The sequence below is a fragment of the Schistocerca serialis genome, chromosome 5 (assembly GCF_023864345.2).
Source record: "Schistocerca serialis cubense isolate TAMUIC-IGC-003099 chromosome 5, iqSchSeri2.2, whole genome shotgun sequence".
Taxonomy (NCBI): domain Eukaryota; kingdom Metazoa; phylum Arthropoda; class Insecta; order Orthoptera; family Acrididae; genus Schistocerca; species Schistocerca serialis.
Window position 1 is genome coordinate 77,070,972 of NC_064642.1, and position 14,169 is coordinate 77,085,140.

Here is a 14,169-nt window from a genome sequence, read left to right on the forward strand (position 1 = left end):
CATCACCCTCAATGTAATGGGTTAATCGATTGTTTGCACTGCATCCTGGAAGCTGCCCTCATGTGCCATGCCAGGTCCTTGGCCAATGCAATACCTGGGTTGCTACCTAGCTTCCACACTGCCCTCAAAGCTGGCCTCAATTCCTTCTTGGCTGAGCTCCTTTAATGTGAGCCTCTGGTACACTTGTGGCGGTTCCACCTGCTTTTTATTTTCTTCATTTGTTTGATGTACTTGGTGTTGACATACTGCGTTGCTACACTGGTTGGAAATTGTGGTTTGTAATTTGGACACTGACAATGGTAAATAATGTAGCCAACAGATGCACAGTTGCGTTTCACAGTTTTTACTTTCATTTTTCTCAGCCCCCCCCCCCCCCCCCCCCCACCTCTCCTCCTCACAATAATACCCAGTTATATGGCCAGTGCACTATTGTTTAACCTTTGATAAGCCTCATTAATAGTTTGCTGGTGCAATTCCACATTCTGCTACAATAGTTTACTGTTGAACATCTACGAGCAGTAAAAACATAACCACAAAGTTCACAGTTCTTGAAAAATAATCAGCTATGTATGGAGCAGACACTGTCATTGTTTTTACACACAGCCTAATTGTTTAACACTTATTCCACAGTTAATTTGCAGCATTGTTGTTGTCCTAACCAGCACAGGTTACCCATCAGGAACTTGGCCGTGGACTGACTGTCTTGTGACCAAAAATCAGGCTCTTACATGTAGTCACAGTAATAGATGCTGAAACTACACATTGTTTAAAGTTAAATTTACAGAAATTACAATTAAAACTTAACTCACTCAATTAACTGAATATATCAAAAAATTGCATCTTTTTAACAGTTTCTTCTACTACAACGTTTAAGCCAAATTATTTGTTTAAATCCTGAAATTAACAAATATAGTTATGCAAACAATACCTTTGACAATACTGTTAATTACTTTGGAATTAATTCAGGGCTGGTTTTGCTAACATGTTTTTTAATAGAGCCAAATAGATACTTTAAGATTACTAGTATTTAGTCTTCCAAATCTTTACAATTATTACAGAATTTATTCTTGTTTATATGTCAACAATAGAATTTAAGTTACAAAACAGTCACTGATTTCATCCTGTAATGAAAGATACTAACTAGGAATAGTCAAAATAAATTAGAAAATCTATTACATACATAAAACAAGGCACAAACATAGATCTGTTGTTATGATCTGTAAAAGTAGGGTTAACCTTACTCTATTATGAAAATGCAGGTTATATTCATGTATGTTAATGGTAATTAGTTAAAACTGAAAAAAAACTAATTTAAGGAGGCAGACGGAAAAACAAGAGGGGATTTAAAATTATCCCAGCTTGCTTTGGCACACACTTCCTGGCAAATTTGTTGAGGATGCCACTCCTCTTGGTCCATTGGAGTTCCCTGTTCTCACCAAGTGTGTCTGCTTTCACATCACTCAGCTGTGCATCTGTCCCCCCCCCGCCCCCCCCCTGCCTGGCGTCCTTCCTTCACCCTCACTCCATGCTTCACATATTCTTAACACAAAGGCCTTGATCAGTGTGAGTTTGTTATGCTCCATGATCAGCCCATTCATGTGGCCTTGCAGACCCCATACTAGGGACCACACAGAGTGCTCAGCTGGTCTGACAATACCGTGGACATTCATCTGTATGTCAAATGCCAAACCACTTCACTCAACAGTATTAAACTGTCATGGACACTCTACGACGATCCTCTCTTGACTCCTGCCCTAGATGAGCTTCCCCCAAGTGCCAACTCCTCCTCCGAGTGCCTAGGTCTGCAACCTCCCAAGTGCAATTAACATAGTGCTTCCTCAAACTCAAGTGCAGTGTGTGATCTCCCCTGCCCCCACTGCTCCTTAATGTCACCTCCAAGTGTCAAGGTTTATATGCACCCTTTACTACAAGTGCCATGAGTGAAGTGCTTCCTCCTCTGGTGCCTTTAGTTACATCACCACCCACCACCCTTTCCACCACGATCACTTTCTGTGTCGATGTTTCACCTTACTGTATCAAGGACCTCTCGCTCCAGCTGCACAATGGCACACACTCTCTGTGTTTCATGTGCCCCATACTCCCTTCTGGCCCAACCAACTGTGATGTCACCCTACTCCATTCTTACCACCTTCCCGCTGGTGCCAATGGTGACAACACATGTGTCCATCAGCACCAATGGCTGCCTTAGTGTCTCCATTCCTCTCAACCAGCAACCCTGCCTGGCTTGGTATCAGCTGATTCTCTTGCCTCATGTCAGTCACCCACTTCACCCTCCATGCAGCTACAAGAATGTAACTTCTTCTCCACCAACAACAAGCCGTTGCTCTCCATGAAATGGAGAATGGCCAGCCATGCCTCCTGTTGGTGCCAGCCATGACATGACTAGTCATGTCACTGTACTGACTTCGAGCCAACTGTCATCGCCTAGTATGTTTATGCTTTTCATCCTCTCCCATACTCCGCACTGGCAGGGAGGGGGGTGGGTGTCTCTGTGGTGACTACTGACAGCTACACTGTCAATAACTGACCATTCTTTGAGCTAGCTTCTTTGACTCTGACTTACCGGTAGTTGGTGGCCATATTGCTTAGTTGTATGTGCTTCCTGTTATTCTGTCAGAGTTACATGTAATAAAAGTGTCCTTCAGTCACAAGTGTGGATTCATTCTACTCTCCACTGAGTGTAGTGTTTGAATACCCATATATATAAGATTAAGCTTACTTATTCATGCTGCACTGTATTTCAGAACTGTTTTAACAGTTGTGTATATTTATCTTTATGAACTATTTACATTATTCAGGCTTAAGTTATTCATAGGAAACCACTTTCAACATATGTTTGATACTAGAGAAAAGAAAATTTCACATTTTCCTCTCATAGATTGAAACTATATTCCTACACTTGTCAATGTAATCAGTTCATACTGATAATTGTAAATTAAGATTAGTTATTTTTATACTGCATTTGAGTCTCATTTAAATTACTTATGACAATGGAAAGTCTTTGTAGGGAGTAAAGCTGACAACTCATTGCATAGTTAGGACACTGAGTCACCAACAGACAAACGAGACTGAGAACATTGCTACCACTTGCATGAATACTTAATTATAGCTACCACACACACACACACACACACACACACACACCTGCACTGCTTCAGCTGCAACTGTATGGTTAGTAGTAAAATTTACTCCTTTCTGTTATTATATTACTTATACTGACATTTCTTTTGAATATGAAACTGTCCCTCATCTCTTTGATTATTTCATAAATTAGATTTCCATTGCAGAAACAGGATATATCTTTTCTTTTTATTATTGCTTCCCATGTTACCAATATTTTTCCAGTAACTACAGATTATCCTTTCTATTTATTTATCACTTTAATTTTCATTTTGAAAAGATTGCATACCTGAAATTTCTAGTTTGCTGTCAATGTCTTTGGCAGCAGATCAACGTATTGCAGAAAACTGGTTTCATGGTAAATCCACCAATAATGAACAAAACACAGATTTAAATAGATCTGAATGATTTTTACATTTATTGTTACTAATATCAACATGATGACCACTCTCAGATTCAAATTCTTATCACAGGATACACTTTCATAAACCCATCAAACAGTATGACAGTGGCACAGTAATCACAGTGCTCTTTCACATACAAAATCTGATGAGAAAACATCACCACATGGTCTGTTAACACTCAGCTTTCCAGGTACATGACAAAAATGCACAAATGTCCATGTTGTTGACATAAAGTCATAAACAGAAATGGATATTGTTCCCAGTTTAGCTCAAAGAAACTAACAAAAGATAATGACATTAGACTAAATGTTTCTTCCGTGATATCAAAGAATTCACGATTGGCAAATAAATTTCACAATATTAATACAGCTGCAGATTTTCACCAGTGTCTGTTCTTTCAGACATGTATGCACGTCCAAAGGAATAGACAGTGTAAAACAAGTATATTAAAAAAATTAAAAAACTTGATGTCTAGATGTGCACATAACTGTTGTTTAATTACACCCACTGGATGTGTGGTCTAGGGGTAGCGTCTCTCATTCGTAATCAAAATGCCCTCAGTCCCATGTTTGAAACCCACCACTGCTTAAATTTTGAATAAAAATCATCAGCAATGGCGGCCAAAGACTTTCGGTATGAGATCCCTCCTTCACTCTACCAACAGCCTTGTCAAGAGGGTGGAGAAGCAGACCAGGGTGTATAAACTCTGGGACAACCGAGAAATCCGGGAAAAACCTGGGAATTTTTTTATCTGGGATAAAACCAGGAAAAACTGGGAAATTCTTTAGAATTCTGGGAATTTTTCATTGTTTTAGTCTTCAGCTACATTTTTGTAATTTGAACTGGTAGGAACTGATGGTCTAACAAAGAATTATACTGTATCCTGCTACTGCAGAATAATACTGCAGGAATAAAACATAAACAGGAGAATAAAACTGAAATAAAACATTAAGTTGCTAAGGAAATGCACCATGTACAACAAGCACCTGCCAAAAGCAAAATGTGTCAAACATTTTAGGACGAAGACTATGGAATACTTCATAACAGCACACTGCTTTCAATCAACTTGATGTCACAAATTTTGAGCAGTTGCCAGTGGGCTCATGCGCATGCATAATTGAGTTGTGTATGAGCTCTACCTTGTCCTGCTTCTGGCTATTTGAGTCTTGAAGTGTGGCTGCAGTAGTAGCAAGAAACAGTAACGCTACCTAGAAAAAATTTTCTGGCGTGCCCAAGCTGCCAGATTCGCATGTGCACACAGCAGTCTAAGTTGTAGTGGGGAGGGGGATAGTGACCCGTGTTTTAAGTTTAGTGATTTTGCTGTTTCCTCTTCATTTACAGTGTGTGAAAACAAAACGGATTTCTGTGGCAGGGAACTATCAAGTGAATTAAAATACATTCACATAATTATAAAAGGCTAAAACATGTTATTAGTTTCAGTTTTCTGATTTTATTCTGTTTACACATTTTTGGTAGTCAAGTATCAATTGCCTTGAGGTTTGCTAAATAAACCTTTAGTAATCTTTACCGCAGATGCAGTCAATTTATAAGACACGAAGTGTTTCATTTCACACTATTGGTGAGTTTCAACTTTTCACTGAATTTCAGGTGCACATTTCCATCTCTTGGCACAAATGGCATTATGCCATAATAGAGAACCAAACGTGAGACAATACAGTACTAGTACTTCAATTAAATTTGCACCTCAAAAAGTGCACTGCAAAGCTCAATATCAGGATGGGGTTTCCTCTATTGTGAATCTGGACATGTCCTTCAAGCCGAATTATACATTTTAGTATGGTTGAATCTGGACATGTCCTTCAAGCCAAATTAAGCATTTAAGTATGGTTTACGGAATCCCTATGTTCTTGGAGTATCCTCTGATGTCATATTTCTTCTGTGACGTAATGTAAGACTTCTTAATGCGATATGTGTATGAACATACAGGCTTCCTACGTTGTTGTAGCTGTCCATGCGCAGTAACATCTGTTTTCTGGCAGCTACTAAAGTGAACCTATATCTTAGAGGCTGTGGAAAATATTGCAAATGATTCTTTGAAAAGCATTATTTTCAAAGGAAATTTCCTTTAATGCAAGATGAGTTATGTTAAATGTGATAATGTGCAATGAATTTCTTAAATCACAGAGCATTTGACTCTCATTTAAAACTTACACTTTGAGGGTCAGCCACTTAGAATATTTTGTGCCCAGAAAGCCAGACATTAATGTCATTGTTTAAAATTTTACTGGTCATTTGTGTGATGTACCTTAAAGTGTAACACATCTTGAAAAGACCAATACTATATATGAAAGCTTAGAATTTCTTGTAGCTTATTAATCTTAAGACCAATATTTTATGTGAAAACTTAATTTTTCTTGTAGTTACACTAAATTAACCATTAACATTTCCTATTTGTGTATTCATGCTACTTAACATTGATGTTGCTACTGGCTGACTACATCACGTTTCCTATGCTCTGAATATCTGTTGTCACTGGCTGGTGAGAGCAAGTGATATGAGCTGTGATTGGCTTCAAAAGTGCATTGCAATCTCTATTTCAATGCTTTGGAAACTAATGTGCTGTGTTTGGTAGGATTCGAATTTATACTTTCATAATATGAAAATAAGCAGGTTATCATAAAATAAAAATATGCAGAGTACACATTGCTGCACATCAAAGATCTTTCCAAAATGCATTTCTTTTTTTCTTTTTTTGTTTATTTTTCCTTGCCAAGTTTGGTTTTCTAAAGTGCCGGGAAGCTCTACAGTGGTGTATAAAACCTTTACCATTCAAAGGATTGATAGTTTTACAGCTCCAAGGGAAAGTACACTGTCACTTATCATCAAAAAAGTATATTTTCACCTTGGAAGAAGTGTATTTTCACATGGGAAGAAGTACGTTTTACTCTGTGAGATCCAGGAAAAATCCAGGAACTTTTTTTTTCTTATCTGGTTGTGCACCCTGCAGACAGAGGTGGCACCACTCACTTGCCCCTAAAGGCAGAAAATCTGTGATGATCAATGTCATGAGGATACATAAGACAATGGAAACCACTATATTAAAGACACATAACATGTATCCACAGGACACGTGGCCTGTAATTGAAAAAGTGGTATATTGATCTCTCCAGTGGCAGAAGATTCCAGACTAGTTCCCCACTCATATCTCTGTTAAGGGGGAGATGGCCATGCAAAAAAGATTGAATAACCAACAAGGATAACATTCGATGAATCAGGGTGTAGGCTGTCAGAACTTTGAATCTGATAGGGAAGCTACAAAATCTGAAAAGGGAAATGCGAAGGTCAGTGAAGGGAAATGGAAAGACAACAAGAATTTCTGATCAGATGGAGTATAGAGTAATATCAACAGCAGCAGAAAATTGTATAATGGGAGTAGGATTCATTATGAATACAAATGTAGGACATAGAGTGAGTTACTGTGAACAATTTGGGATAGGGTTGTTCTCATCAGAATCAGGTGCGACAGAGATTGAGTTACTGTGAACAGCTCAGTGATAGGGCTGTTCTCATCAGAATCAACTGCAAACCGTCACTCACAATGATAGTTTAGTATACATGCTGACATTACTAGCCGAAGATGAAGAGATAAAGAAAGTATATGAGGATACTGACAGGTAAAGTGAGATGAAAATCTAACAGTCATAGGTGATTGGAATGTGTTTGCAGGGGAATCAGTAGAAGAAAAGGTTATAGGAGAATATGGGCTCAGTACTAGGAAGAAGAAAGGAGAAAGACTAATTGAGTTCTGCAATAAATTTCAGCTAGTAGTTGAGAATACCCTGTTCAAGAATCACAAGAGGAAAAGGTGTACTTGTAAAAGGCTGGGAGATACAGGAAGATTTCAGTTAGATTACATCATAGTCAGGTAGAGATTCTGAAATCAGATACTGCATTGTAAGGAATACCCAGGAGCAGATATGGACTCAGGTCACAATTTAGTAGTGATGAAGAGTAGAAAAAAATCTCCATCTGAACAGGCCTTGGAAGGCCCAACAGTACCAACTGGCCGCCATGTCATCCACAGCTCACAGGCATCACTGGATGCAGATATGGATGAGCATGTGGTCATCAAACTGCTCTCCCAGCCATATATCAGTTTACGAGACCAGAGTCACTGCTTCTCAATTAAGTAGCTCCTCACTTTGCCTCATGAGGGCTGAGTGCAACCTGCAGGCCAAGAGTGCTCGGCAGACCGGATCGTCACCCATCTAAGTGCTAACCCAGTCCAACAGCGCTTAACTGTTGTATCAGACAGGAACCGATGTTACCACTGCGGCAAGGCCGTTGGCCAATGAAGAGTAGGCTAAAGTTTTTTATCGCTATAGATACTGTAATAAGGAATGGCTTAGTAGGTAGTTTGGTTGAAGAGGAATGGACATCTCTAAAAAAGGCAATCATTGAAGTTGGAAAGGAAAACTTATGTGCAAAGAAGGTAACTGTGAAGACACCATGGGTAAGAGGAGAAATACTTCAGGTGGTCAATGAAAGAAATAAGTACAAAATTGTTCCAGGAAATTCAGGAATGCAGAAATATAAGCCACTTAGGAATGAAATAAGTAGTAAATGCAGGGAAGCTAAGGCAGACTAGCTGCAAGAAAAATCTGAAGAAATCTAAAAAGAAATGATTGTCGGAAGGACTGACTCAGCGTAATCAAAACAACCTTTGGTGAAATGAAAAGCAAGGGTGGCAGCATTAAGATTGCAATGGGAATTCCACTGTTAAATGCAGAGGAGAGAGTAGGTAGTTGGAAAGAGTGTATTTAAGGATTCTGTGAGAGCAAAGAATTGGTTGATGATATGGAAGAAGAAAAAACAGGAGTCAATATAGAAGAAATGGGGAATCCAATATTAGAATCAGAATTTGAAAGAACTTTGAAAGACTTAAGATCAAATAAGGCATAAGGGATAATTTTCTGTCAGAATTTCTACACTCACTGGGGGAAGTAGCAGTAAACTGACTATTCACATTGATGTATGGTATGTATGAGTCTACCAATATACCATCTGACTTTCAGTGAAACATCATCCACACAATTTTGAAGATTGCAAGAGCCAATCAAGTGCTAGAATTATCACACAAGTAGCTCAACAGCTCAAGCATCCAAGTTGCTGACAAGAATACTATACAGAGGAATGGGAAAGAAAATTGAGAATGTGTTATGTGATGATCAGTTCAGGTTTAGGAAAGGGATAGTCAACAGAGATGCAGTTCTGATGTTGCAGTTGATAATGAAGCAAGACTGAACAAAAATCAAGACACATTCATAGGATTTACCACTCTGGAAAAAGAATTTGAAAATGTCAAATGGTGCAAGATGTTCAAAATCCTGAGAAAAATAGGGGTAAGCTATAGGGAAAAACAGGTAACCTACAATAGGTACAAGAGCCAAGAGGGAACAATAAGAATAGAAGATCAAGAACAAAGTGCTTGGATTGAAAGGGGTGTCAGACAGGGCTACAGTCTTTGACCTCCACTGTTCAGTTGGAATTAAAATTCAAGATGAAAGGATAGCAATGATAAAATTTTCTGATGACATTGCTATACTCAGTGAAAGTGAAAAAGCATTACAGAATCTCTTGAATGGAATGAACAGTCTAATGGGTGTGCAGAATTTAGACAGAGGGTATTCATCAAAGAAAGACAAAAGAAATGAGAAGTAGTAGAAATGAGATCAGTGAGAAGCTTAAAATTAGAATTAGTGATAATGAAGTAAGTGAAGTTAAGGAATTCTGTTACCTAGGACGCAAAATAACCCATGATAGATGGGGCAGGGGAGGACATAAGAAGCAGACTAGCTCTGGGAAAAATGGCATTCCTGGCCAAGAGAAGTCTACTAGTAACAAATGTAGCCCTTAATTTGAGGAATAAATTTCCGAGAACATACATTTGGAGCACATCATTGTATGGTAGTGAAACATGGACTATGGGAAGAACAGAACAGAAGATAAGCAAAGCATCTGAGATGTAAAATGCTGAAACTGGTTGCCTAATAAAATAAGGTTCAAAATTGATGGCTGAAAGGTGTTTAATTTGGCATCCTCTACTGAAAATTAGGTGGACTGATAAGGTATGGAATGAGGAAGTTCTCAAGAGAATTGATGAGGAAAGGAGTGTGGCGCCGATGAAATCGACACCAACATCGATATGCATTCATCTATGGACTCTAAGCATTATCTTTGGTTGTTCTGCCATGTTCTGTTCAGTTCTTTGTGATCCTTGTATGTGTTAAGGTTAATAAATGAACTATTGCTAAATGGGTGTGATTATTGGTGCAACCAACCCGGTAATCCTCCTCACTGGTGACCCCGAGTTGTAACGTCTTCCATTTTTGCTGTTTTACTGTGTTCGCAACCTCCGCGTCGGTTATTTTCGCGTGTATTACATCGACACAGAATTTGAACAATGACTTCGGCCCAGCGCGTAGTGCCGGATTTTGTGATTGACATGCATCATGTTGTTGGCAATGTACACCCGCTAGGACTACAACACGATGCCTCTCACTTGATGATTCCGCCAATTTCACCGTACTTTTCGAGCCTGCAACAATAAATGAGGTTAGGAGTGCGCATGACTCCGGCTATCAAACGCCTTTGTTCTTGCCACATGTTCCCTCCCTCATTGACCATGCAGTTACCTCTTATGGATCTCCGTGCAGTGCGGAACTGATGCCGATTTCTGCAAATGCTTCATCGGACAACCTACTACCACCAGGACAATGATTTGCCACACTGCAATCCATGCAGTACCACGCGGATACCTGCTACGTGGCTGGAACTGCTTCGTTCACAGGTCTACCACCTCAGCATCCGGCCACGCCCACGTCTGCCTCGGTTCAGCGTCAGCACATGCCTTCCTACTTCAATACCTCACCCTGCAACAGGAACAATAACTTGTTATCTGTGCCTGACCTCCACCTCCACCCCACTGCTATGCCTCAGTGTTTTGTGCCACGACATTCACCTTATCCGCACACCGTTTTGAATGGAGTGACTATGAACAGTGAACATTCACACATTCCATCCCACGTTCGACACCATTTCCCACACTGTGCTTCTGGACAGCCCTCACTTCCCTGCAACACAGGTGGCCCCGGCTCTGATCATATGTTGAGCCTTCCATGGACTAACACGCGTTCTCAAACTTTGAACTTTTTCTCACCTGTCGCCCCTGCGCCGGCTCCAGTCAAGCTCTCACTACCATTCTCGGCACATCTCAGTGCCTCATCCGCATTGGTCTTCCGTGATGCATCAATCCGAACACACCTGCAACATGTTGAGCTTCTGCAATCGCAATCGACACATTACGGTGTCTCACCCACGTCGCGCTTCCGCGTCGCGACGGATCGCGCTCAACCACAGTGTGTTACCTTCACGCTGCCACCCGAACAGACATCGTTACCACATCCCCTGGAGGCACACTCTCCTGGAATATTACAGCAACAACAGCTTGATTCAGGCAGTGCCCCGACGAACTCAACTCAACCTGTTCTTCTGAACATTCTACAACGCTTACCAACACTGCCGCTGTTTAATCCCGACAGAGCAACAACCTGGTTCAAAATTGTGGACAAAGTGTTCAACCATTACAAACTCGACGAGTCAACCAGGTTACTGTGCCTCATCATCCACCTGCACGACCAGGAGGACTTGATTGCTGACCTGGTCGATGCCCCAGACTCATCTACCCAATACACTATAGCCAAAAAGACAGTTCCACGTTGGGTTGCACTCTCAACTGAGGCAGCAATACGGCAAGTGCTCCACATTGAACAACTAGGCAATGACAAACCTTCCCAGCTCTGGAGATGGCTACGTGGCCTGGTCAGCGACGATCTATTCTCTGACGCAGCTCTCCTCGCCATCTGGTCAGATAAACTATCTCCTCACATCCGTTTTGCTCTGGCTCAAAGGTCTCCTGAACCTGTCGAGCAAAGAATGACGATTATGACGATTGCTGACAAGCTACACGATGCATTTCTACTCTATTTCGCCAGCCACTGCCTACCTGACAAGTCTCAGGTTCAGGCTCATAGCCCTGCAGCCGGATGTGGCCGGGGCCGTACTGTGTCGACCATTCCGCTCGCTCTGGGAAGTAGTAAACAAGCAACTGGGAATTTCTGCTCTCTCCGGGAAGCAGTAAACAAGCAACTGGGAATCCACTGGCTCCACCCATGGTCATGTCCCCTCCTGCAACCAAACCTGCTGCGGCCACTAAACCTCAGCCACCACCACTGGCAACGAACTTTCCACAGGAAACGCAACCACACTACCCGTACTGTTACTTCCACACACGGTTTGGTGAGGCAGCACGGAACTGCAGATCACCCTGCTACTTCCCAAACGCCAATAGCAGTTAGGTCTGGGTGCTGCCTCCTGTGCACAACATGACAGGCACCCCCCAGTGCTCCATTCTGTCCAGGAACGACCGGATAATTGTGGATGACTTTACATTAAAGACATTTCGTTGGGATATCTTTTCCTAGTGGACACAGGCGCCGATGTTTCGCTGCTGCCTACATTCTTAGCATCATCGAACATCCGCTCTCATCATACTTCACTGCAAGCTGTGAATTCAATTGAACTACAATGCTCGGGTTCAACTTCCCACGTTGTCTCACTCTCCGCAAACTGCAAACTCGAATGGACTTTTTTAGTGTGTGAAATTGACAAACCTATACTAGGCATTGACTTCTTGCGACACCACAAACTTTCACCGGACCTAGTGCGAAACACCGTGTTTCATCATCCGTCCAAGAATCACTTCCCCTGTGCTCCATCGAGCAACACCCCCCCTACCGTGACACATCAGTCTGGGCTCATCTCATCCGTACAAGCTCGTCTCTGTCGAAGACGTTACAAGAAACTGCGCACAAGTGCCTTGTCGATCTTGAATATGTCGCTCGCCCATCTCAGTCCACCACTGATGTCAGACACATAAAGGGTGCTGACAATATCGTTGTGGATTTCCTTTCACGAGTCCATTCGCTGATAGACCTCTCTGAACTGCCTAACGTCCAACCCACTGACGAGGAAACACAAAACCTGATTTCAGACTCTACTTCTTCACTACACTTCATCCGTACCACCTTCCCTGGCATTTCTGGTGAGATCTGGTGCAGTATGGGCACGTTACGCACCCTCATCGCAACCACGCTCTATCGAGCTGACTTCAATGCATTGCATAATTTAGCCCACCCCAGTGTTTGTGCGTCAGCCCGCCTCGTAGCGGAGTGCTTTGTGTGGAGAAATGTCAACAAGGACTGCCAGCAATGGGCACACTCCTGCATCGCATGCCAATGCTGCAAAGTACACAAGCACACTTCACCCCCTCGGCACCTTTTCGATTCCTCCTGGGCGTTTGCAGCATATTCATATTGACATTGTTGGCCCTCTCTCCCCCTCTAATGGCTTTCGTTATGTTCTCTCGTCTATCGACCGAACAACTCACTAGGTCGAGGCTGTCCCCCTCCCCAATATTACGGCAGAAACTGTTGCTCGAGCTTTCGTCGAGTCATGGGTATCGCGTTTTGGATGTCCAGCTATCATCACGACTGACCAGGGCAGACAATTTGAGTCAGCCCTGTTCAACGGGATTTGTAACATTTGCGGCATCCGGTGCATCCGTACCACAGCATATCACCCACAAAGTAACGGGCTAGTCGAGTGCTGGCACCGCACTTTCAGTGTGGCTCTTCAATGCCACAGCTCTCTATGGACAGAGGCCCTTCCCCTTGTTCTACTCATCAATCATGTGATAAGGCACAATAGCCGAGTTCATATATGGCCAGAACATTGTTCTCCCTGGTGAACTTGTGAGCTCTTCCACTTCTCTCCCTCAGTCTGACTTACCTTCCTTTGTGGACGGTGTCGGACGCCACTTCATAAACCTCCATATCCCTCCGCCCGCCATCCATTCCCACCCTAAGGTTCATGTCCCGAAATCTCTGGACAATTGCGAGTACGTCATGCTCCGAGATGACACTGTCTGTGCTCCTCTCCTACCTCCATATACCGGCCCGTACCGAGTTCTCCGGTGCTCAGCCAACACCTATGACATCCAGATCTTTTCCCATACTATTGTTTGTATTCCATGTTGAATATTTTATTTATTTTAGAATAAGGTAGAGGAGTACATGATGGTCACAGTGATTACAATTGGAATTCAATACTATTAACTACGTTTCTAGTATCATATATTTTATGGTTAGACTTGTATATGCTGCTGTATAGTGTAAAAGAAATACATTTCTTTTTATTAGGCAAATTTAGTAAAAGAAGAATATGCTGAGAAGGAGCAGCAAATAATTTTATATGAACAACGTTTAAATGAAGCCCAAAATGATTTAGAAGAATTGAAGACTATGGTGCAAGAACAAGCATCTCAAGCTGAGAGCTATAAGAATAAGGTACCGTATAGAGTCATTTTTCATTATAGAATACAAATTACAATTGTGTCAAACATGAGAACTAGCAGTGGTCACACTTATTCAGAGACATACTCATGAATACAAGCTACATACTAATCATACATAACCTGAAAATCAGCTGCAAGTAGTAGTATCTACAATATAGTGGTAATTGTCCATTACACATCAAACACTTA

At 41.6% G+C, this 14,169-nt stretch overlaps 1 protein-coding gene across 1 annotated transcript in view; it reads left to right on the forward strand.

The window, feature by feature from the left end:
• LOC126481750 (putative leucine-rich repeat-containing protein DDB_G0290503) overlaps window positions 1-14,169 on the forward strand; it is a 196,237-nt gene that overhangs the window by 152,987 nt on the left and 29,081 nt on the right. The window contains exon 8 of the mRNA XM_050105705.1: window positions 13,826-13,972. Coding sequence (XP_049961662.1) covers window positions 13,826-13,972 — 147 coding nt within the window. The remainder of the gene's footprint in view (window positions 1-13,825; window positions 13,973-14,169) is intronic.